Genomic DNA, 26,462 nt, shown 5'->3' with positions numbered 1-26,462 from the left:
AAAATATGACAACAATGACCATGGTTTTCATTTCCTCATTCCTCAAAGGATGACACAGACACACCAAAATATTGCACTAAATAAAAATATCTTACCTAAAGAAAATCTTAGTAAGACATTTCTCTTGTTGTCATCATGATGGAGATGGATAGGTAAGATCTTATACTAACACATCAAAGTTTATACTAACACATCAAAGTAAGGGAATGTAAACCTATTAATTTTTCAAGAATTTTACTGGAAAAATTAGGTCACATAGCAATATTTCCTAAAATACTTAGAACTATGAATTCATAAACTCAAAATGAACACAATGGGTTCTTTTTGTTGCAATTGTTTCCACATTTAAAGCATAACAAAGGATATAAATTTCAATTTAAAACATTTATTCAAAGTGATAACAATAGTTCTACAATTATAGTAGTGGGTGACTTTGGATGCAGAGTAACAATTTATACTTTCTCACCAGAAAATATTAGGCCTGAATCACACAAAATTGTGAATAAAAAAAATCCTTGGAAAATAAAATGTCAACCTAGCAAACAAATATATTCCAAATGTTTTCCAAAATCTAACCTAAATAAAAATATAAGGTCTTTGTCTGGCATTTCTGAAGTTTCCACATCTAACTTATAAATAACTCCAAAGAAAGCCAAATTTTCCTAACTATTCTACAATCTGAAATAGGTTATGCAAGAAGGATTTTGATTTCAAGAGAACATACTTTTAGAAGCTGTGTACTACAGAAACAAGTGACAAGCTGATAATGTAGAGGTTTTACAGGTTCCATGGCAACCTGACTTTAATTAAATAATGATTTGGCATTCTATGTTCTCAACACTGCTTAAAAAAGATACGTTAACATATCTGCAGCTGCACTAAAACGTACCCATTAAATGAAAAATGAGTTCTGACAAAACTACAGACCATTAATCTGCAATTCAACAGTTGCTAAAAAAAAAAAAAAAAATCAATGTCTGCTTTTATATGTTCTCTTCAGTTCCAATATCACTACTCATTCTGCAGTTTCAAACTGCATGAAAAAATTCCATTTTAACAAAATACAAGAAACCTCTCTCTAGCTTAAAAATTTTTAATTTCATAACTAAAATCTACATATTTTAAGTTTACACCTATATACTGGCTACAGAGTAGGGCAACGGTCAGATCTGAACACTTTTCAACATACCTGTCCACCTTTTTATTCTTACAAATCCCACATAACAGCACTATGCCTACTTATGATTTTTTAAGTCCTCACAGCAATGCACCCCCAGCAACAAAGTTACTAGAGAGGGGTTGAGTGTACGTATGAGATATTGGGCGTCCTCGTCCCCTTGGGCGGGGCCCCCCTCGGAATGCAGGACGCCGCCTACCTCCTCTCCAAAAATAGCCACCTTTTGATTTCCTCTTCTCTTTGTTTCCACTTGTTATATCTAAATGCTTGCGGGATTTCAAGTGCTATAAAGAAACAAGATTAACACTTCAGTCATACTCATAAAAAGTACATCAATTCAGAAAATTAAGATTTTATATCTATATTTTCATAAAATCCATCAATCATTTAGCATACTTCATCTGTAGTCTAAATGTCCCCAGACTATCTTGAAGGCAGAAGCAGAAAAGGCAACTGTCTGAGCATGTACCTGAGACTCAGTGATTAGTAATAACTACTAAACTCATTCCGTTGCACAGACTACATCTGACATTGTGAGAACAAGTGGATGGGAAGGCTATTCAGTATATGATTAATGGGAAAGAAAAAATATATATTGTTATATAAGAGAACTTAAGTCTGTTGATATTAAACTCGTCAGTTATAAAATACCCAAATTGCAATTTAGGTGGGAGGTTGAGCATTGGAAGCCCCCAGCCTTTGAAAAGTCCTGATCGATCCAAGAAATGACTGAGAATAGAACTGGTAAGGAACCAAGATTCCAAGGAATTTTCATGGGATACTATGAATAGTTGAATGCCCGGAGAGCGAGGTTGATGGTCAGTGCCCTTATTTCATATTAGAAAATAGGTATAAATTTAAACTAACCGCTGAGAATGAATGTAGATTTGACATGGACAATGGTTTGAAGGAAGAGTGCAGAATATCTGTGGCTAGTGAAATTTGACCTGCCACAACTATTGCTCCCAATATATAAAATCCCAGCCCCTTGCATTTACAGTGAAGATACACAGAGGCAAAGGTAGACTGAAATCTCCATGTATCACATGGTCAATATCTCAAAATTCTTGATAGCTAAGGAAGTTGAGAGTGAAATGTGTGGTTGCCAGAGCATCAGTTGAGCTAAGGCAAGAGGCCCTATACTCTTGACTGTACAGAAGTGCTACAGCAGACAGGTCTGCTTTGCCTGCATTTAGCGGAGGTGATACAGCACCAGTCTGGATTCTATGCCAGTCGCCACACCTTTTCCTATACAGTACAGCCCACTGGCTGCCATGACTCCTTCACACCTGTCTTGCCCACTAACAGGTTAACTGGATTGACCTCATGGTGGCATTTAGAAGTTGGGTTTGTGTGATAGGATTTACTTTGGTTGTCATGTTGTTTGTTTGATAGCAGTGTTTTCTGACATTGTGCTGTGTGCATGTTTTGTTTATGAATGTGTTTGTCTGAGTATTTGTTTTTTTTTTTTTTGTTTATTGCAGTAGAGTTGATTGATAGTGGAGCTCCCCTTCAAGTGTAGAACACAAGATTTCTGTTGGCATTGTATGATGAAGATCAGGGATACTAACAAGTGCCATCTCTAGACTACAGTGGTTAGGAGATTGAAGTTGAAGGCCCTGTGCGACAACATCAAGCCGAGTCTGATATCTTTGACTTTTAATGATTTTTTTTGGACACTGTGCATAGTGAATCTTGAGCTTGATGTTGTGGAGACTACTTAAGGGGTGCTGCCAATGAATAGTTTCCTCTGCCAATAATGTATAATGCTGTGGTGATAGCGATTCCGCAGTTAAGTATGTTTGGTTGAGTGTTAAGTTCAAGGAAAGGGAGACAGGAGGCAGCACAATCCAGGTGTGTATTACTGGCTGACAATTGACACAGTCTAAAGGATTAAGTACAGGGACTCCCACCAAAGTCTGTCCATAAACTTACGTAAAGGATGAGTGACAGGCAGAGATCCCCTAAATTTAGAATTGTAAATAATTTAAGTTAAGGTTCTTTTGGTAGTACAGCAAACCCCCTGTATTCGTGTTCTCACAATTCGCGGACTCACTGATCCATGGATTTCTCTATGGAACATATACACACATTATTCGCGGAAAGTTCGCCAAATCCCGGTATTTTTCACTGAAAAATATTCATTAATTACTGTAATTTCACATTTCCGTGATTAAATGTACTTTTTGTGATAAAACTATTAAAATATTTGGGTACCCAGGTAGTGCTCGAGTTACGATAATTTGATTTTGTGATGGGGTAAGTAATCAATACCAATACGACAGTATCTAGAAAATACTTTTAAATCGCGTGCCAGCAATGTACAATCAGGCAGCGAGAGAGACCAAATTACAATAGAGTAACTTCTATTCCTCCATCTCTTTATCCCATCTAATTAAAAAAGTAAAAGAGAATAATAAAAGTATTGTTTGTGACATTATACTATTGCGTAAATGGAAACAGTCTTAAACAACTGAATGGGAAACTGTTGTTTTGCTTATAACCGAATCTGATGACAGCTGTTTTGCTTGTATTTCAACCATCGTACAGTAGTAAACAATTACCATAGTTATGTTACAAATGACGTTTAGAATAGGACCGATATATTTTTACATTATACCCTTATTTGCTGTGGATAAAAGATTGGAAAGGAAATATACTGCTAAGTTTAAGCTTCAAGTTGTAGCTGAAGCTGAGAAGTTGTAGCTGAAGCTGAGAAAACAATGTGCAAGCTGCTAATGACTATAAATTATTCTGCATTGGCAACATGGATGAAACTAGACTGTAAATAAACTAGGAGAGAATATTTTAATCAAAATTACTTGGCATGAAAGAACACATATTACTGCTGTTTTCACGCTGATAAAAGATAAATACATAAAGCTCGTATTGTGATGGTATCAAGTTAAAAGAGCGAAGGTAATCTTGATTTCTTTTTTTTTTACACAAAACAAACATACCCCCAAAACGGCCAATGTCATCTATTTATGAAAAAATAGCTTAATTAATTTCACAACGAGATGTATTTTTAGTTATATTTCGATTTAAAAACACTTCGTATAACGAAAAATAACCTTACCCCACATAAATAAAATATCTAGAGATCCATTTATGCTAACTGGAAGCAATAAAAGTGCTCTGAACAGAGTTAAATACAGAGAAATAAACTTACCGCGCAATCGATTTCCAAACCAAAACATAGATCACTATGATCGCAACTAATAATACAAAAGCAACAGTATTAATGGATACAGTATAAAGTACAACATAACATTTTAAAAGATCCATGGAAAAGCTGCATATTTGTTATGTTGTTGCTTGTATAATACGATATTAATATGTGAATATAGAGTACTATACAGTATAATGTAGGGTAGGCTATCGTATATGTATACGATATACAGTAAACCCCCACATTCGCAAATAGCTAAAATATGTGAATACTTAAAACCCATCTTAAAACACTTAGAACTGCCTATTGTGATAGTTTAAACACAAAAAAATAAAACTAAAAATGCTCACACCTGAGTATTTTAATTTTACAACGAAAAGTGCATTTAGTCATGAAAATATTAAAATACAGTAATTAGTGAATATTTCTCAGTGAAAAATACCGCGAACTGGCAAATTTTATGCGAATAATGTGTATATACATTCCACAGAGAAATCCGCGAATAGGTGAGTCCGCAAATAGTGGGACCATGAATACAGGGGACTTACTTTACCATAGCGTAGGCTAAGCTAATTCTTGTTTGTTATTCAATTTCTCTTTGTATTGAACTATCATAAGTCAATCTGCATAAACTTCCAAATTAGCTGATGATAATTACGATACCATATATGTGTAGAGAATACTTTGTAGTGTAGGCTAGGCTATATTCGAGATACATTTTTCCCAACAAACAATGGGTAAAAAATTTTTGGGATCTAACACCATGATCATGAGGATAATGCTGTGCATCTGTATAAGCATTTTGATTTTTTTTTTTTTTTTTTTTTTTTTTTGAACTATAAAAATAGGCAGTTCTAAGTGTTTTTAGAAGGTAGAACTGAGTTCTAAGTGTTTTGAGAAGGGTTTTTAAGTATTTGTGGATTTTAGGTATTCGCAGGGGGATGTGGTACGCATCCCCAGCAAATATGTGGGGTTTACAGCTACAAATTCATTTATCCAAAATTCTAAAAACCAAAAAGCATTAAAACTTGAAAAAATTTTGTTGAGAGTAGATTGACAGCTTGGTGTGCTAATGGCTGACCCGAGTCATTTGGATGTGCCGCTACTCAATTATGAAATCCCAAGAATTGACCTTAGAAAATCCCAAGATAATAATATAATTGTACATCTTCCAAGCCTTAGAGTCCTAAAAAATCCCTCCCTCTCTCTCTCTGGAAGAGATATTGCTAATTTGAGTCGCCTAATAAACAAATTTTGTTGTCAGTTGCGTGTACTATAAAGGGTATGACCAGCAGGTAATTAGAAATGGATTAACATTCCTCGAGAGATTGAAGAGATTAATTTTGTTTTGAGGGTTATGTCAGTGCAGTGTTAGTTGCCATGGAGAGCTGTTAGCCAATGATAGCCCTCTACTTCTGTTCAGTTTTAGACATATTTCGATGAAAAATTGTGGACAGCACTAGGTTTGAACAATGTCATGATTATAACAATGGCAAAAATTATTCAATAATTTGCTTCATATGCTGTAGATACTCGCGTATCCTGAGACTTTTGAAGACCTAAATTTGAAGCTGATTTTAAGGGGGTCACATCATACACAAGATATAGACATAAATTTAGTGTATGTATTATTCACATATTAGTATCATTTTATAAAATACAAACAACTAATACATTATTCATCTTTTCCATGGATCTTTTGAAAAGTTATGTTTTACTTCACTGAATCCAATAATATTCTATGTACAGCATTCTCATATTACTATTGTATTATAAAGTATAAACATAGCGACCATGCGCCATTTGCACTATTGAGGTTTTTGTGAAACAACAATACCATTCGGGAATTTTTGTTTAGGCATCAATTTCCGTTGAATGATAACCATGGGAGAAAGTTTCGTCCCATCTGCCATACACATTAAAACAGTAAAATGTGTTCTTTCATGACCAGTAGTTTTGATTAAGTACTTTTCTCTCCAATTTTATTTACGATCGAGTTTGATGGCATATCAAAGTTAAGGTGAGTTTCACCCGTGTTACCAATGCACAATAATTTATAGTCATTAGTAGCTTCAACATTCTTTTCTCAGCTTCAGCTACAACTTCCAGCTTAAATTTAGCAGAATATTTCCTTGCCAATCTTTTCCCAATGCTACAACTTCCAGCTTAAATTTAGCAGAATATTTCCTTGCCAATCTTTTCTCCATAGGGAATAAGGGTATACAGTACTGTAATAAAGTAATAAAAAATATGTCCTATTCTACTTAATGTCATATGTAGCACAAATATGGTAATTATTTACTATCATACGATGGTTGAAATGCAAGCAAAACAGCTGTTGTTTTCCAATTCGGCTGTTCAAAGCAAAACAGCTGTTTCTTGTTTCGTTGTTTATGGCTGTACGCGTTTACACGAGTATACTGTTACTAACGATCCCTTCTCTTATTAATGTCTTTTACTTTTTTAACTCGACTAGAAGCTGGGATAAAGAGATGGAGCAAAAGCAGTTAGTCTATTGCAATCTGATTTCTAAAAAGGACCTTGCATGATACATGATAAAATCGTTTTTTATGGGTGAAAATTTGGGGGTCACACGATACGCGAGATCATGCGTTACACGAATATATATGGTAATTATTTCTTTATTAAAGGAGTTTAACAATAACTTTAACTTTAATATAATATTAATGGTATGGAAAATAATCCCACACAGTCTGTATAGTGGTGAATCCTGTTTCAGGACCATCTTCAAATGTATAACTGCAAACTGATGACTATGTTAGTAACAATATAGAACAACCCTCTCCAAGATCGACATGATGAAATGTATTTTATAGTCTTACTTATTGTTAAAATAAACAAGTTGAATTACAATTATTTTGATCACCTATATTTTTGTGTTTTACGGAATGATTTTGTTGAAAACAAAATGTTAGTGAACATACGGTCTTAACTGTCCCACTATTTTATAGTTGATGATCTTTACCTCGCCTTCATTTAACAGTACAGTAGAGCCCCGGTCCTAGACGCTAATCCATTCTAGAAGAAGCGTCGAGATTCGATTTAGTCGAATTCTGAATCAATTTCTCCCATAAGAAATAACTGAAAATAGATTAATCCATTCCTGACCACCAGTCATTATCCCAATCTTGCCTTTTTATACAAAACCTTACACAAATTACAATTAAATAAAGTTCAGAGTTAAATAACTTACCATATCAGAAGCACTTTTTACATTTTTAAATGCATACTGTATCAAAAAAATTGGCCTACGACCAATGCGGCGTATCACCGATGGTACACCTAGCCTATGTACTGTAACGGGTACACAAAAACTGTTGTTAATAGTAACATTAAAAAACAAGCCTGATTATTACAGTAAATTAAAATTATAGTATTTAAAAGCCAAATTACTATATGTCTGTTATAAAATTAAGAAAAATTGCCTAAGCTACGTCGGCAGCTTGTGGCATGAGCAGATGTAAACAAACCAAAGCAACACCCTGGTTTACGTTCAGTATTTATGGTGTATTTCACACAGTCTACTAGAATAATGAACAAAATCACTGTAAAACATCTTTGTATAAATACTGTGATACCTAACATATTGGGACCCATAACTGGATGAGAATTCGGTGCAGAAAGCCAAAAAAAATTATGATATACCTGTACAAACGTGTACTTCTCCAAACAACAGCAGCAGCGCGTGTGGGCTTTAAACACTTTGAAATACGCATGGGAAGAACGCCACCAACAACACCAACTAGCAGCGGCTGACCAAAACTTTTTCTTTTACAAACATATGATTTATCGGGCCGGATTCCGGTTTGTTTGAGCTCCGACGCAAAATTTACTTGACATTTCGCATCGAAATCCGATTATGTCGAGTTCTGGTATGGTCTAGGACCAGGGTTCTACTGTATATTAATAAAATTAAGTATAATCAATAAATAACTATAATGAAAAAACATGAAAAAAGGAAAAAAAATCTTGTTGCTGGAGTGGTGATGTTTGATTATCCTCCTGACCCAGTTCTGAAATCCGAAAAATTCCGAAAACCGAAACACATCTGGCCCTAAGGACTTCGGACAAAGGATTGTGTACCCGTATTAAGATTGATGAGTTAGACTTAGATACGGGTTATTGTGAGGGTTTTGTGTAGTAGTAATAAGGTGACTAGTTGTGTGCAATGGTTTGCATATGATTATGATAAATTGTAAATAAAATTAGGAAGTCTTCAGACCACTGTAATATTAAGGTTATTAAAAAAGGAATAGGTAATATGTGAGTTTTCTTATTAACCTCTAAATTTGTTCTCTGACATCTCATCTCCAATAGTGTATTGAAAATAGCCCCTACAACCTCACAATGTCTGTCTTGTCCACTGACCACACCTGCCTGTTCAGAACCCCCCGCTACTAACTGATATCCAAGAATGATTCTTACCTTTCCCATAAGGACTATTCTCGTCTATGACTGGCTTAATGCAAAAGCACTTGAACAGCTGATCGTGTGATTCCACTAAGCCATCACCTACACAGTGCCTGCATCCTATAGTTGTAAGCGAACTACACAGTGCCCGCATCCTACAGTTGTAAGTGAGCTTCCAGCAGTGGATGGACACACCACCAGTAGTGACCCCCCCCCTCTCTTCTAGTTCCTGTGCAGAAGTCAAGGAATCCCCAAGGCATGACTCCAGTGACAATGAAACATGGCAATCTAGAACCTGCCATTTTATGGGATCCTTGAAGACTGTCCAGTTGTATTGTTAAAAATGACATCTTCAGGCAACAGTAGTGCCAGACATCTTCAGGCAAAAGTAGTGCCAGCCAGGATACTGAGACCAGGACCACTTTGGCACTGACCATCTTAAGACACTCAAGGCCTTAAACATCCAGTCACATCTTCACCTTCATTTGAGACAGCCATATGAATGTAACATGCAAAGTGACTTTGTCATTCTTAACATAAGATCAACAGTAAATTTTCCTGTTCTATGACTCTACGGAGAACAGCTACTCCAAAATTATGACTGGCATTTCCCATCCAGATGATCCCCCTGTGGTAGGACTCTCCAAAGGGCATTACTGATTATGACCATTTGTTCTCTCACCTTGAAGATGATAAAGACATCAAGTATTCTACCAAATTTAGTCCCAAAGCACTGTAAACAGCTGCCTTAGCAGTGGTCACAGCTGAGATTCTTTGAGGAAGAGCAACAATGCATGTTGTTGTTCCGTGACACTGGCTAAGAAGAAGCTGTTGACCAGTTTTCTTTGTAGTTATCATCCTCCATTAATGCCTCCTCATCAGTAACTTCTCTCACACGTCAAGAGTAAGATGACAGAAAGCTCATTTTCAAGGGAGATTTGTAAGACACTTGTGACCCTACAGAGGAAGCTAGCAAGTTGTTGACCTTCCGTGTTGAAAAACCTACCATAATGAAGGAACAGATTGTGCCGACTTACCTTAATGCTGGCTAAGAGCATGCATTGAAACTTGACTAAGGAATGCGTGGTTATCATTGAACAAATAGATAACTATGGTCGTGCAAGATGAGACCACCTTCAAGGCCCTTGACTGGGTGTGTGGGATCTTGGGACTTCATAAATTTCAGAAAACCAAGGAGGTGTCAGCTATAAGGTAAGAACAACTTTACTTGTTTTCACTGCCTGACCAGAGATTCTAGATCTGCAAGATCCAGGGTTGTTCCTCACAAGCACATTGCCCATAATTCCCTTCACCACTTCATACACTGACACAATGGGCATTTCTCTGGAAGTTCCTGGCTGTGTAGAACCATCAGTACATCTGTCAGAGGGAGCCAAGTTGTTGAAAGATGTCCCCAAAGCTAGAAGGATAGTGTTTGTCACTTAGCTGGACTTCAATTCTAAACATCAAGTTCATTTATTTTCTGACTAATGCTGAGTTGATGACATAGTATATGATGAAGAGTGAATTCTAAGAACCTCTCTCTCTAAATATCAAGAGCATGAGGGCCTTGAACCTTTTAGACCCATTTGTGTTTCCAGTGAGAACAATCGAGGTGCTATTGGAGAAGATGACAATGGCAACTAAGGCAACAATCTTCAACTTGGGCAGTATGGTTTTATCCACTAGGCAGCAATCCCCTTCAACAATGGCCAGGGTTGTTTCTACACCAGAGACTTAGACAGCAAGTGACACCAGGCCTCCACCATGGGGGGGAGCAGTCACCGTCACTCTTCCGAGTTGAGAAAGGCAGACAGCCTATGGTGAAGTCCCCTAGTAAAAGAAGTTACAGAAGGGAAGATGGTATTCCCTTCCACAGTTCTACAGGAGAGCCAGAAACGTTCTGGAGACAAGCACTTCCTGTTACAACAAGAATTCCCAATGTACAGGGGTGGCATTGACAGGTTTCAGGCCTTGGGCAGTGAAGTGAGGTTGATGCTGCAAAAGAAGCCCAAAATCAACCTCAACCAGATGAACAAATATGTGCTGCACATAGCTTCAAGATGGAAGTGATGTGGCAGTATGAGCGGGCCGGAATAACACAACTGAGATCCATGGATGACTGACATGTACCTGTTAATTAAGCCAATGACTGCATATCAATGGGAAAAATTGGACATTGACATGGTAACAACTTTGGTCTGCCTAAAAGAGGGCAGGATCTGGACTGTTATCCTTGGTCTGGCAGTTTAGGCACCTTCTAGTTCCTCTGGCCAAGATGTGTTAATCCCTAACTTGGCATCTCGTACTGGGGGGAGAAAATAGTTGTGTACTGTTACTTTATAGTGCAGTAGAATCAATAGCAGCTCAGGAATTTGAGGCTGTCAGTGTACATGTTAGCTGAGTAACCAGTTGTATTCTTGAAAGACGTCTTGAAATACCTACAGTGGTGGCAAGATCTCAAATACCTCAATAGTTATCCCAGTCCCCTCTATTTCCATATATACTGATGTTTGCATGTGTCAGGTCATGGTTATCAACTTCCTTGTATAAAAAGCTGTTTTCTTTGATCTCCAAACATTCCCCACCCCCATATCCCAGGGATAGGTGTGATGACTGATGACTCAACAATAGTAGCATATATGAATGAGGGCAGCACAAGGTCATAAAAACTGTTAGTTGTTGCTAGATATCTTTGTGTGTCTGTTAATGTTCAGTTCAAGTTGACCTTGCAGCTTTGAAGAGAGACATGATATTTCATCTATAGGCATACCAGAAAGTTAATGCCTTCTTTTACAGTGCAGCCTCATCAGATAGGAGTTAAGTCAATCTCTGAGCAACTATTTCCTCAGGTACCATGGTAACCTCTAGACTGATTGATTGATTACGTCTATTAAAACTGGCGTCACAACATCTAGGTTACTGATGCTATAATAAATTTATATTATTGATGCCATAATGAATGAATATAGAATTTAGGCCAAAGGCCAAGCACTGGGACCTATGAGGTCATTCAGTGCTGAAACAGAAATTGACTAAAAGGTTTAAAAGGTGTAACAGGAGGAAAACCTCACAGTTGCATTATGAATCAATTGTTAAGAGAGGGTGGAAAGTAAGATGGAAGAATGGAGGGTGGAAATTAAGATGGAAGAAAGAGAATGTGAAAGGAAGTACGGTAAAAGAAATGAAAGGGGTTGCAGCTAGGTGCCGAAGGGACACTGTAAAGAACCTCAAGTAATGCCGACAGTGCACCGCACGAGGTACTCTGACAGCACTAACCCCCCATGGGGATTGATGTCATAATAAATTTAAATAGAAAACTGAAATTAAGTTTAAAAAGAATTTATATTTATATAAAAATATCTAAAAATATACAGTACATATACATATTCAATTTGTTCAAATATCAATACTTACATATACTTTATATGTAGCCTAAATTTTGAGGAGGCCTGCCTCCAACATAAAGATATACTGTATAACTGCTCTATATTAAAATCCTCACTGAAAATTGTAGTTAGAATAAAATGACCTTCTCTGACATGCCCCCAGGACTGGAACTGTCTCAAATTCCCGAGGCTGGGACAATCAAGCAGCAAATGTCTCACAGTCACGGGCACAGTACAGTCATCACAAAATGCAGGATTTTCATGGGACATCAAGAACCCATGAGTGAGTTTTGCATGCCAAATCTTCAATCTGCACAACATCATTTCTTGTCTCCTTGGCATATTAGAGATATGACCGAGGAGACACTGATGACATGATACTGCGCATTTTTTTGATTAGTGAAAATATTTTCCCATACGGATTGCCAATAATTTTTAATTTTCTGACCTACTGGATGATATAAATCCTGATATGGCAGTAGGCATCTGGGTTCTGCAAGTTGGTCAGCTTCCTCTTTCCCAACCACCCCAACATGGGAAGGCACCCAGTAAAAGGATTTTGACAAAGGAAAAATCTACTGGTGAAATAGTCCATTCATTATTTCTAGGTAATTCCGTTTGCTAGATACCAGAGAAAGCTAAATGAAATGCTGGAGTTACCCCCAGGAGCTCCACTAGATGGAGTCGTGTATGGAAAAGGGTGAACTGGAACCTGAGATTCCCAATGTCAAAAGTCCCAACGAGGCTGGTGCCGATACAAGCCCATGCACTACTAATGGACTGTATACAAGGCAACACTAGCCGCATTCCATGTTAGCACCCACCTCACTAGAATGAAGTTTATCAAGGGAGGAGAGAATGAAAAACAGGGTCACCCTCCCAGAAATAGATTTTTCCTTTGTCAAAATCCTTTTTCTGGATTCCCGTTCACCCGTGAAATAGGAGAAATAAACATCATTCTTATGCTAAAAGACTTAAATAGAAACAAAACTTCCTCTGTTCATGTAATTTGGTCATAAATCTTGGAATACTTCCTGCCTAATAGCAACCCAATGACAGTGCCCCCTTTTTAAAGGAGAGGACCTGACAAAATGTCTAAAAAGCCTGCAAGGAGAAAACTGGACACAGAAACAGACCTTGTAAAAGTACTTTCCAGCCATGAGGACCTTCAATGTCTAGAACAACACTACCCCCTGAAGAGGGGGAAACCAAACTGATTGGTTCCGCCAAACAAACCAAACTGATTGGTTCCACCATCTGGAAAACTAACACTAGAAGCTAAGCTGATTAAAAATTTTGGGACTTCTTAACAAGGAAAGATAAGAACAAGGTGATTGTTGGTTACAAGCTAACTTACATTACTCAAAGACCAGGAAACCGAATGTGGACGGAAACTGTTCTTAGACGAACACAGACCTTAGGGATGAAAGTTAAGGGCCTGTGAGTCTGGTTCCAACAAAACACTTTCCTCGAGGCCAATGATAATATAGCTTTAAGTTACTTAACTGCAGAACCATACTGCAGTAGAGTAGGATCCCTTAACTGATTTCAGGAAAACAGTAATAACAGGACCAATATCAGTTTCCTCCTCAACTGTAAGATTCACAAAGACCAAAAGCCAGGACATCAGAGTTTGAGGGGGCTGATTGATAGTTTGTGGCTGAATTGGGTTGCAAACAGACCTACTAGGCCCAGGAAAAGGTCACAAGACTACCTGAATGATGCTCCGCCTAAGGACTATTCCGACACCAGGGGAGGCCCTGGATAGTTCTGGTAGACAGAGGCACCTCCCTGTTGTTATGGAGAAGAATGAACCATAACAACAATCCAAAACCACCTGTTTACTGTTTTGTTCAGAACCAGCCTAAAAGGAAACCTCTTGGGGAGTTTCCAAGGACAGGAAGACTGTCACCGCCTCCAAAGCGTTGATATGGAACTGTCGAACGTGACCGACTAAGTTTATGTACTTGATTGGGCCAATGAGAGGAACTGACTTAAAAATTGTGCAAGGCCGAGGCCACTTTCAAGCAGGAGGAATCAAGGAGACACGTTCCTGATTCCATCATACCCATCATAAACTCCAGCTTCACTGGAAGCAAACTGGAGAAAACCAGGACCTTTTCTTGTCATGAAATGATAAATGCCCTTGCTATCTCTTTCCACTTCCACTGGATTCAAAATCTGGACCCTCCTGAATCAGGTGGGATTCTTCCTGGTTAAAAGCCCAAAGACTAGAAACCGATTATAATGACCGGCGCCCTCAGGCAATTCCCGACGCTGGGTGCCCAAATGAGCCAGGCAACTAGATATGCAGCTAGCATTCCTAATACCGGAGCTGTTGAACTACGGTATTGTTCAAACTGGCGAAGACCTCTCTTCACTAAAAGCAGCCATTCCAATATGTCTAAAATCTGGGTTTAAAGAGTTAAAAGATTCTAATGACTGAAGAACACTTCTTGAGTCATAATATTCGGTAAAACTCTTTTCATTCTGAATTAAAATTTCCTTTAAAACCTTTAAAATTGCATATAGCTCTGCTGTAAAAATAGATGCAACAGATGATAATCTCCTGCTTCTTTCTATATCAGGGATGGCCACTCAAAAGCCAAAGCCAGCATCTGACTTGGAGCAATCTGTGAAAACTGCAATGGAGTTATGTTTTAAGGAATGTTAAAAAAATATTGACCACATGGCCTCACTGGACAATTCTGTCTTGATAAAATGAAAATATCTACAAAATTTTACCTCTGGAAGATTTGGGGGGGGGGGCAGTTAACTGAATATCTTGCTGGTAAAATCTCCATCCTTGCCATGTTTAATTCCCTAGCAATAAAATTTACTCTAAAAGTAAATGGTTGAGGTTGCTTTGGGTGATTTTCATAAAACTGCCAAAGCCTTTCATTTATCATACAAATGCTGGTTAAAGACTTAATATAACAGGTTCCATACAATTTGGATGAATTTAGTGGGAAAGATGTTCATGTCACTTCTATGGTCCTTAAATGACTTGCGGCAACTGTAGTAGTTCAGCACAGGAAAGAGGGGGATCAGTCTTGAGACTTGATGGGGGGGAATGTATTGCCCATCTCTATCCCATGACATCTTTTTATTTATTTGCTCATAAATATACCCAGGGATTGCTGTTGGTTTTAGTTCTTATCTTTTATAATAGTATGTCACCTATAATTGTAATTTTACAAAGAAAAGTGCAAAGAAATATTAGGAAAAAACATTTGTACCTCACAGAAAGGCAATGCATCTCCAATAAATATACTCAGATTTTGTTATTGATTTTAGTTCTTATCTGTTATGATATTGTGCAAGCTGTAATTATAATTTCACCAAAAAATTTTAAAAAATGTATAACTAAAATTAGCATATTTTTACGAGTGCCTTGGAAGAAAGGCACTGCACAGGGTTGTAAATATTCTCTTTCAACTTCCCGTGGAAGGTACAGAAAATTTTTTAGGATTTTTTTTTATTTACACCATGTGCATTTATATATCTTCCTTTTTCCACTGAAATTTTTTTTCTTAAGTTGGCCAACCTTAAAGTTTGCCTGGTCTGTGTTGTGCTATACAGTATATATACTTAGCATGTCCTTTAGGGGTTAAAACTTTCTGTTTAGCCTCTGTAAATGTCATGGGTTCAGTTACCATTAAGGTCTGTATCTTCTTTTCCATGAAGTACACATCACAACTTTGTGAAGAGGATGGATGGTTCTCTCCACAATGTATACACTTTGCTTCTCTATAACATACACTATGCTCTGGTCCACTACATTTAAGGGGCGCACCGATCTTCGAACTTCAAGGAATGATCAAAATTAAGTTATTGACAGTTTTGGACTGTTCTATGTAATTTATGAAAAATTACAATTTTTTTCAACTATAAAGTTTATAAACTTAAGAGGTCGAATGTTTTTATTTCCTTACGTAGGTATTTTCAGTGCGTTATTTAGTAAATGGTAAAAATTTGAAGCAAATCCCTGAAGTATTACTACTCAAAAAATTCTTCTGATGGGTTTACTGACAATTTTCCTCATTGCTTGTATGGCACTGTGAGTAACAAATTGTTGCAAACTTGTGAAAAATGTTCTGATCCCGTTTAGTTTGAAATAATTGATATACTTTCATTAATCACTTAAATATCCCTGTTTTCTCTAGTGATAGCATCAAGGAAAAAGCGAGACCATAGTAACTCGCTCAAGATGTCCCGTTCCTCTCGGGACTCATGAAAGTGGCACCATAGACGTGCTGCGACAAACAGTTTACATAAAGTGCGTTGTATTTCTTACTTATTATTATATTACAGTTCTGTATTTCTCGACTTTTTATATTTCTTATTTTCACAGTAAAATAACCATGAAATGTAAATTAATATATGCTATATACAGACATATGCAAATGAATAGCAGTCTTCCCCATCACCATGCAAGTATACAAAATTTAAGTTATCAAAAGTGAAATCATTTACAAGTCAATTTATTTTGTTTAACAATGGTAAAAATTAATCAAATATGGTTTTATTTCCTCAGGATCTCTATACAGGGTGTCTATTCATGAATAAAAAAAAAAATATATGTAAGTATATGGTAATACTGTATTTCCTTTGGGGGCGTCACTTAGTGCCACAGTGTACTTCATGAGTCATGCCACACCTGCCTTTTAGTGCATTTCAGTATACAATTTTTTCTGTCATAATACAAGCCAAGAAGAGATGTATTATAAGAGAAATATATAAAAACTATATGCACTATGAGAACTGAAAAGACAAAAGAAATCGGAGCAAAAGGCAAGTCAGTCACCAAAGAGGAAACTAAGCAGGCAGCATTTTTCTTTTCATCCAATTACTTTGTAAATTTCAAGAGATATTTCTTAAACGAAGGACGATCCTCAAAGAAGAATGAACCAAATTCAGCATGTAGTACAATATGACTATATATCTTTAATTTAGCATAAGTATATCTTTAATTTAGCATAAGGAAAAAAGTATTTTTATGTGGAACATTTTTTTTTTGTAATTTATGAAAAATTACAATTTTTTTCAACTATAAAGTTTATAAACTTAAGAGGTCGAATGTTTTTATTTCCTTACGTAGGTATTTTCAGTGCGTTATTTAGTAAATGGTAAAAATTTGAAGCAAATCCCTTCAATCATGTGGTAGCAGTGGTCACCTACTTTATAATGGGGCCTTTTGACAGCGCTGCACGTCATATTACATGTGGCAGGCTTGCCTAGTAGCTTCTGCCTACTCTAACAAATGACCATATTCTTGGCAAAAGAGGCACTGCCTTGGTCTTGGGATATATATTGCTTAACCTTAGAATGTAACCATGCTGCTTTCATTGCATAAGGTAAGTGGGTTGAATTGAATATACAGTAATAACTAAATCTGGCAATGGAACTAAGGCTCCATTGATCATTTTTACCTTTTCAATTATAAGTCACACCTTGACCTTGTAATTCTTCTATAAGTTCCTCTTCTGAATATGTCACCAGTTTGAGTGCAAATATCATACCATTGGAATGATTCCAAACAGCATGTATTGAGCAGTCTACTTCAACTCCTCTTAGATGCAATATACTTCTAGATGCAATGATGCTTTTAATTTTTCACTTTCTTTTGCTGAGGCTGATTCTACAAAGTTTCCCTCAGCCTTCAGACGATATCTTGGGGCTCTTGACCAAAGCACTTCACAATGTCTCCTTATACATTCAAAATGTCACAATTAGAATCTTCCAGATTAAATGTCAAATACTTATATCCTAAGAGATTTAAAATATTCCTGGTCCTCTTTCACATACATTTCTGGTCACTTTCCCTTTGCTTCATGCTGGAGCATAGGTTTCCAGTGTAATTATACTAGGTAGTTTCCTAGCCTTTTCCAAAACACAGGTTGTCAGAGGAGGGTGCCAAAAGGGGTATCAAGGGGCCCAGGGGTACTCACTTGATCTTTATGGGTAGCAGAATAAAGTATTAAAAAAAAATTAGGTAGAACTGAAAATCTTGAAAAGATATCATCAGCCTTTCATGGAGTTTATTCTTCCACCAATGGCACCATTAGGCGCTGACTCCCAAATGTCCACCCTCTACCCTACCCCACAGGGGATGGCACGACACAGTTGGGGTGACCCAAGTGTAAGTCAACCCTGCTGGTTAGGACTGAGAGTTTTACAAAAATACAACCATCTCCATCATAATCATATTACGGGCAAACTGGACAGAATGCTGAGAGTCCTATCCACATATCCAGACCTGCAGAACAGTTCTGCCCCTGAGCTTAAGCTATCAATCTGCTATCTCTCAGGGCCAAACATTATCAGGTAGCTGATGATCCTACCACAGTTCCCACTACTAGCTTCAGATATAAACCCAGTACAGACCTGGCATGTATTGAGGAAGATAGCAAATATATGCGCTAATGTCACATCTGTGCAAGTAGGGTGAATGAAAAAGCCAAGATAATTGTTGTAGGATGGGAGATACAGAGCCCTCTTGTCCTGAGTCCTATATATTCTATCACTGTACCAACTAGTACAGTACTACTGTATTCTGGCTGAGACCAACTATAAGAGAATTCTTTAAGATTGGCTGGTTTGTCTTATAAAGCACTGGGGGGACCATGAGGACTCATAGCAGCTACCAAAAATAGTTTTTTCCTACATTAAAACCTGAAATACTGGAAATATACAAGAATTATCGTTAGCGGTATGAATGGCGAAGCTGATAGGAGCAACAAAGATATGGAGGATGTAATGGGCAAAGAAGACCTGGGAGAAACTACAAACAAAAGTGGGATGTACTTTATTAGTGTTATGATGCAAATATACCTGTAATGGGAAGTACAGTAGTACTGTACTTTTTTTTTTTTTTCTAACATAAAGACAAAAACAGAACTGGGAATCTCCAAACAGAAGTCATACAAGACATGGATCACACAGCCATTTACCAAGAGAAAAATTGAAGCATTAAGAGAAAAACAGAATGCTAATTAATGCTAACAGAGCTGTAGAGGAGCAGATTTCAGCAATTACCACCATCCTGCGATTGCCACACACTAAGCTGAAACTAAGACCCCACAAAAAATTAGACAAGTATATTAAGGTTTAATACAATCAAGCTTCTTGAAAATCAACATTAAGAAGCTTTTGCAACTAAATGTAAAAACAGATATGCAGTTCTAGAAATCATATTTGAAGAGGTGCTCATGATCAATGAAGACTGAACTAATATCAGAAAGGCAAATCAACCTATTGGAAAAGAAGTACAGGGATATGGGTGAACAAGATGGAAACCTTGGACACCAAATGAGACCAAGCAGAATAAAGAATAAACAGAGCAAAAAGTTTGTTCCAGAAAAATTTCAGGGAGAAGACTGACAATGCAAAGTACAGTACAATGTATGAAGTACTTAGTCTAGTCAGTACAGTTAAACGAAGCAAGAGATAATAAGGAATATTGGGAACAAAAGGGATAATTTGACAGATATACAAATGACTCAATAAAGATGCTCAGAAGGTAAGCACCAAGCTACGCTGGATTCATACAATAATGGTTTTAGCGGAATAAAAAATGACACCTTGTATCCTCACTTGACTACTTTGTTTAATATGAAAGGAGGAAACAAAGACTGATGACCAGGAATTGGAAGTACAGTCCGACCTCTAAAACTGGTACCCTTGGGACCAAACCATTGCCAGACCACAGAAAATCCCGGATGAGAGAAATCACCCCTAAAAAAACCCCTTTGTACAAAGTCTTGCCAGCTTATTCCACATATATATTGATCTTATCAAAAGTGTAACAGAGGTTATAAATAATCACTGTCACTCATTAGGTTTAGTTCCTTATGAAAATTCTGGGTTGCTCCATATGCATCTCCCCGAAAATGCTTACAACTTTGCTACATCAGAGCTTAAACCACTTGATACATGCACTGTCAAATTCTGGGCTTCTGGCACTTTCACTGTTTTCTAGCACTTCAAACATTTCTGGCTTTTGTTTTCAGCACAAAAAACTAAAAATCTGTTGCTTTTGTTTCTTTAAACCTGCATGTATGAGAGAGAGAGAGAGAGAAGGAGAAATTACTGGCCCTGGTTAGGTTGTTATATATCCATTTATAAAAGTCAAATAACACAGTTGAATTGAGAATAATGAGTTTTAATATAACTTATTTTATGTACTGTATGCAATTATGCTTCATGTATTACTGTCATATTATCGCATTATAATTTATGAACATAGCGATCAGGCGCCTTTTGAATTATGATAATGTTTACATTCTTTTACATTCTTAAATTCATTACCTGAATGCATTTTACTGACATCACAGTCATTACAGTAGTTGCTAAATGAAATGCATTTTGGAGATTTGTTTTTTCGTAAATTATCAAAGCTGGGTCTAAAAATGCAACTTTATTTACAAATGGAGTAAATTTAAGTAAAGGTGTGATTTCACAAGTGGTGCGTGTTGCTTTTGCCTCTTCCAAAACATTTTGTAGACTGAACATTATGTATTTGTTTCTTCAGCCACAGCTACAACCATAAATTTAGTAGCATACTTTCATAACACTTTCCTCTCCAATGTGGGAAGGATAAATAGATTTAATTTATGAAAGTCACCACTGTAAATTAACAAATTTTTAAAGGTCGACAACTGTAATGCAACCCTTAATAAACGTGTGTTAGTTACGGTGACTGACATCGGCAATTGGCTGTTTCTTGATTCGATTGTTTATGTCAGTACTTGTTGTTGTTGATGCCAGTGTCTTGCAAGCAGTAGTAAGTGGTTGTTAATTATAAGAAATAGCAATGAACTCTTAGAGAAGTCACAAGGTTGGTAAGTCTGATTTAATGTATGAAGATATGCAATTATAACCTAATAAGCTTTTGCTTCTAGGCCTATTTTTTAGTTGAAAGCTCAGATATACATTATCAATGGTATATAGTGAAACCAAGACAGGAATAGAAAGCCTAGCATAGTGTAATCTACTGAAAATGCATCTCGCACTAAACACGATGTATATGAAATCATGATTTTGGACAAAATTTTAATTACCACAATACAGGAGATGAGATGATATAACGGTGTTTATGCAAATTACAGTACTTTTGTATGCTGTATATTTTTGAATTGCACAGAATGTTTTTGTTGGAAATAAACTGTGCTTGTGTGTTTTCGGAGCAAGCTTTGGTTCTGAAACCTGAAAAAATCCAAAAACTGAAATGAGGTGTGACACTGCCCTCGTAGCTTCTCAACAACTAATGGCATGGCAGCTGATTCAAAAGCCCTGGATCACGGATGTTCCCAGACCACAAAATGCCAGATTTAAGAGGTTGGACTGTAATAGTAAAGGTACCAATGAAAGATGACCTGACAGAAGTTGTGACGAAAATATTCAGTGCTTATTCTAAACACCCTGGAGAAACAAAGTGATAAAATGCTTAGGAGGAGAACAAGCTGTTTTTGGAAAAGGAAGGATCTGCACACATCAAATATCTGTGTTGAAGACAAATAGTGCAGCCCAGCAAGGAATTTAAAAATCCCCTTCTCATCACCCTTCTGGATTGCAAGATGGTCATTTCAGTGTCCACAGACAAATATTAAGGGTCTTGTGTCACTATGGTAAAATCACTTTGTTAAATATGTCCAGCTAACTGAAATTATAAATGAACAAAGTGGATGCAAATTGATACTGGAGTACTTTTTAAGTGAATTTGCAGTAAATAATAGGGTGCTAAAGGATAATGTTACGTCACTTGTGTTGTTTGACCCTCTTAAACAAATAATGAAAAAAGTGGTAGAGAAGGAAGAAAAGCTTTAGATAAAGAGTAAAATAAAAACTTGATAAGACTTACAATATGCAGACAGTGGTGTTTTAATCAGCAAAATGCTACATAATTAACAAGGCTTGCTTGATAGAATGCATCTTGTAAGTGGGTACTGAATTAAGAAAAACAGAATTAACCCTTAATGGACAGCAGGGCTCCTAAGATCCCTAATAACTGTACGAAACTCCCTGGTTCAGCTCATATGAGTACTGTGATTTTACAACATAATATTCGAATGAATTTTGCGTGAAAACGTTCCTATAACCTGAATGGTCCATAAATGACTTATGGCAACACTAACATCTCAGTCCAGGATACGAGGGAGATTAGTGTGACTTGACATTTCTTGGCAGAATGCACCATATCTTCCTGTTGGTTTGAGTTATTATCTTTACAATAGTATGTCAGCTGTAACTGTAATTTTATAAAGTACAAAAAAATATTAGAAAGAATATTTATAACTCACTACAAGGTACTACTACATCCCTCATCCCAGTACATCTCATAAATATCTTACCATAAATATACTTGGGGATTGTTGCTGGTTTTAGTTCTTGTCTGTTACGATATTATGTCAGCTGTGATTGTAATTTTACAAAATAAATTTTAAAAATTATATAAGAAAGGACATGTATAATTTGCTAAAAATAGCATATTTCCATAAGCATCTAAGAAAAGCGGCTCCACGCAGGGTTGGAAATGTTCACTTTCAACTTCTGGTGGAAGACACAAAATAAATTTTTTTCGAGAGAAGGCTGCAGTCTTATTTCCCCAAGTTTGCTGGTGCCGACTTTAACTTATAGGAAAATAAGAAAGAATAATCAGGATAACATTTATGGATGGTTGGCTGAGGTTGTTCATGATCCTATGTTTATGACCATTTTCAACAAGATCACTGTTGTCGCTGACAAAGACGATGATGACAATGGCATTGCTGTCATGTCCAAGTTCAGCAGAGTACACAAAGCACTCAATGTAATTATCAAGTTTTTCTATCATCTCAGTTGTGACTGGGAATGGTTAGGTGATGCCATGTTCAGCTCCCTTAATACTGTAAGGACCAACTTCATCAAGCTTCAACAGTAGTGGCCTAACCAAACAAATATGCTCATGAACTGATATCTGAGGCTGCAGATGAAGATCTGACTTAGAGACATACTGTCTAAGAAGGAAAAACACCTTTGCAAACAACCAAACTGAAATTGTGAAGAAGCAATAAAAAATTCATCATTTCATATGCATATGCACATTTAAAGAAATTTATATTCATAAATGCAAATAAAAACGTGGGCAATGACTTGGTAACAGACTTAAAACACTGTTCAGAACGTAGGCAAAGGCTTGGACATAAGAGCAAAACAAAGAAAAGGAACGATGGGAAGAAGGTTTATTAAAATTGTTTAACCAGACCACTGAGCTGACTATTAGCTCTCATACGGCTGGCCGGAAGGATTAGGATGAAGTACCAGGTCTAGGCCATAGGCGAAGTACTGGTATCAAATAAGTAATTTGTTGTGGTGATGAATGAAAATATTAAAAAAGAAAATGAAAAAATAAAAATAAAAAACTGCACAAGGCATATGCTTTTACAATGGAACACATACACACATTAAATACATTCACTCATGTTTCCATACAAGCAAAAAAAATTGATAAATATAAAAAAATAAGAATATTAAAAATCAGAATAAGTTTTTTAAAATTTTTCTATTTAGTTTTTTAAAATTCATTAAATGCCTCATAGATTTTTGTATTTTCATTATTTACTTATTTATTTTTATATTTTATCAATTAAATTACAGTTCATGAATATTACAACTGGAATAATTTAAATGTAGATTCTGACAAAAATTTCCCTTATTGATTTATTTCCTCTGACAAAAATTTCCCTCATCAATTTATTTCCAAAAGTTGATAATTGCTGTTTTAATTGAGAAAAACCAGCAAAATGAAAGGGCAAGCTGAATAACTTACAATAAGTGCTTAAGTTGCTGCATAAGGAAACTCAGGCAGAATACTTCATGCACTACCCCTTAGGGGGGTAGCACCATCAATGCACCTCATGCAGTGCACTGTAGGCATTACTTTAGGTTCTTTGCTGCGTGCCTTCGGCCCCTTGCTGTAACCCCTTTCGTTCCTTTTACTGTATCTCCTTTCATATTCTGTTTCTTCCATCTTACTTTCCACCCTCTCCTAACAATTGATTCATAGTACAACTGCAAGGTTTTCCTCGTGCTACTTCTTTCAAACCTTTTATTACCAATTTCTGTTTCAGCGCTGAATGACCTCATACATCCCAGTGCTTGGCCTTTGGCCTAAATTCTATATTCAGTTCAACTTCATGCACTACTACAATCATGCCACAAGCATAAAGTGCAAGTAAAATCACAGATAAGAACACCAGCCACAGTACATCATAGCACTACCTGCAGGCACAAGCTGGCAGCGAGGACACAATCAACACCTACAGTGTCACAACTAGAATTGCCTATTGCTGTAATGACTGGAGGGAAAACATGCTGGAAAGTACTTGGAAAAGAAAGGCAGCATATCCAAATTCACAGAAGGAGCATAGATGCATAACTCGTGTAATAAGATGTTGGCTGAGCTTGTGCAATGAGACAATTCTTTTTGGAACTATGCTTCAAGCACCTGGATGCATCCTACACAGAAGCTATTCTATGATGAATGGATTTGTGATAAACTTTGTTTTAAAACACAGGACCAAGAAAAATATACATGAAAACAGTTACAATACACAAGTCAACAGTTAATACATTTAAAAAGACATTGTTCACAGGTGGAAAAAACCTGCGTCTTAACATAAGGATAAATTCTTCTAGCGCCAGCTGGAAACCGGTAAAAACCATAAAAATTGTAAAACAAGGATTTGGTGGCAATGGGGTTCAGCCAATGGGATGAGGGAAGAGGTAACACTGACCTCCCCTCACTCATGATGCCATGATGCATTCAGTCCTTACCGCCTTTCTAGTAGAACATGCTGCTGCCCTACCTACCAAAGCCGATGCTTTTCTTCTAGTCTTGCTCTTGTTTTCTTGCCTCAATTGAGGCTGACCCTCATTCAACTTGCAGCAGATGCAGAGCTAATGTTTGTAATGTTACTAATCCTTGTTCTGAGTGTCATTCTTGGTCTCCTCAGCAGTGGAGGCTCTTTGCCAAGAAGAGGCAGCACAGGAGGAAGTTGGAGACGCAATCTTGGGAGGGGTTTTCTCCTCCTTCGATGGTGGCTTCTCAAGCTCCTTCTTGCTCCACCTCTTCCTTGCCTAGACTTCCTCCATTTGCTTCATGTTCCATGGAAGATTTTACCCCTTCCCATTCTTCCATGGCTTTGCCCCTGGAAGTTTCGGGGGAGGTGTCACGAGATATTATCTTCGTCTGCCTGGCCATCTCCCATCAGACGTTAGAGGATTAAGGATTTTGCTTCTTCTCCTCGCAAGAGGACTCGTAGCACCATCTCAGTGTCTTCCCCTCCATCACCTTCCAACCACTTACGTGTCTCTTCTGCTCATGGTCATGTTCCTGACATTGAAACATCATATCCAGTTTCCTCTCAGAGGGCCCGTCCTTCACTCTTCAGGAGGCTGCTACCTTAGAGTCAACCCCTCTTCTGCTTTCCAAACTGTCTTGTGGTTGGATTTATGGTCCACAGCAGTGGCCAAAATCTCCTCCACTGCAATCGGCGATACAGAAAGAGTGTGTCCCTTATATAAGGCTATTACAGTCTGGAGGTAAGGCTATTTCTTACCTGACCCATCTGAATACCAACATTTGGGTCAACTTGATACTGAAGAGAGGGGACACAGCCCTTTCAGGGCAAAAAAAGTGGGTAGTAGATGTTCTACGGGTAGGGTATCTACTAACCTTCAATTTTCTTCCCCCTCTCTCCGGCCACCATTTGACATACGCCCAGGGCTCTCCAAAATTTCTACCTCTTCAAACGGAAGTGAAGAAAATGATGGAGAGAGGAGCAGTGGAAGTAGTCAAGCAACGTCTCCAGGCTTTTACAGTTGGGTTTTTCTGGTTACAAAAGCAACGGGCAATTGGAGGCCAGCCAGTGATAGAACTCTCGACCCTGAATCTGTTCATCAGGAAGACCCGATTCGAAGACCCGATTCAAGATGGAGTCCTGTACAGTCCTAGCAGCTGTCAGGAGCAACGATTTTATGCTCACAATAGATCTGAAGGATGTGTACTTCCAAACTCCTATCCATTGCTCATCCCGGAAGTTTCTTCGCTTCAGTCTGGGAGCTGGTGTTCCAGTTCAAAGTCCTATGCTTCGGCCTTATAACAGCCCCTCAAGGTGTTCACAAGAGTGTTCACCCTAGTGTCAACATGGGCTCCTTCTTAGAGAATTCGACTCTTAAGGTACCTTGACGACTGGTTGGTCTTCGCAAGTTCTCTGGAAAAGCTAATCCAAGACAGGGATCGTTTTCTCCA

General features: G+C 37.3%; 1 protein-coding gene across 10 annotated transcripts in view; it reads right to left on the bottom strand.

The window, feature by feature from the left end:
- Positions 1 to 220: 220 nt before the first annotated feature.
- LOC136855625 (zinc finger protein 385D-like) overlaps positions 221 to 26,462 on the bottom strand; it is a 1,128,591-nt gene continuing 1,102,349 nt past the window's right edge. For all 10 annotated transcript variants that reach the window (XM_067132760.1, XM_067132764.1, XM_067132759.1 and 7 more), the window contains one exon: positions 221 to 1,461. In XM_067132760.1, coding sequence (XP_066988861.1) covers positions 1,258 to 1,461 — 204 coding nt within the window. In that variant the 3' untranslated portion in view covers positions 221 to 1,257. The remainder of the gene's footprint in view (positions 1,462 to 26,462) is intronic.

This window comes from Macrobrachium rosenbergii, chromosome 32 (genome assembly GCF_040412425.1).
Source record: "Macrobrachium rosenbergii isolate ZJJX-2024 chromosome 32, ASM4041242v1, whole genome shotgun sequence".
Taxonomy (NCBI): Eukaryota; Metazoa; Arthropoda; class Malacostraca; order Decapoda; family Palaemonidae; genus Macrobrachium; species Macrobrachium rosenbergii.
Note: the sequence above shows the minus strand (reverse complement) of the source record. Positions and strands in the feature narration are given on the sequence as shown.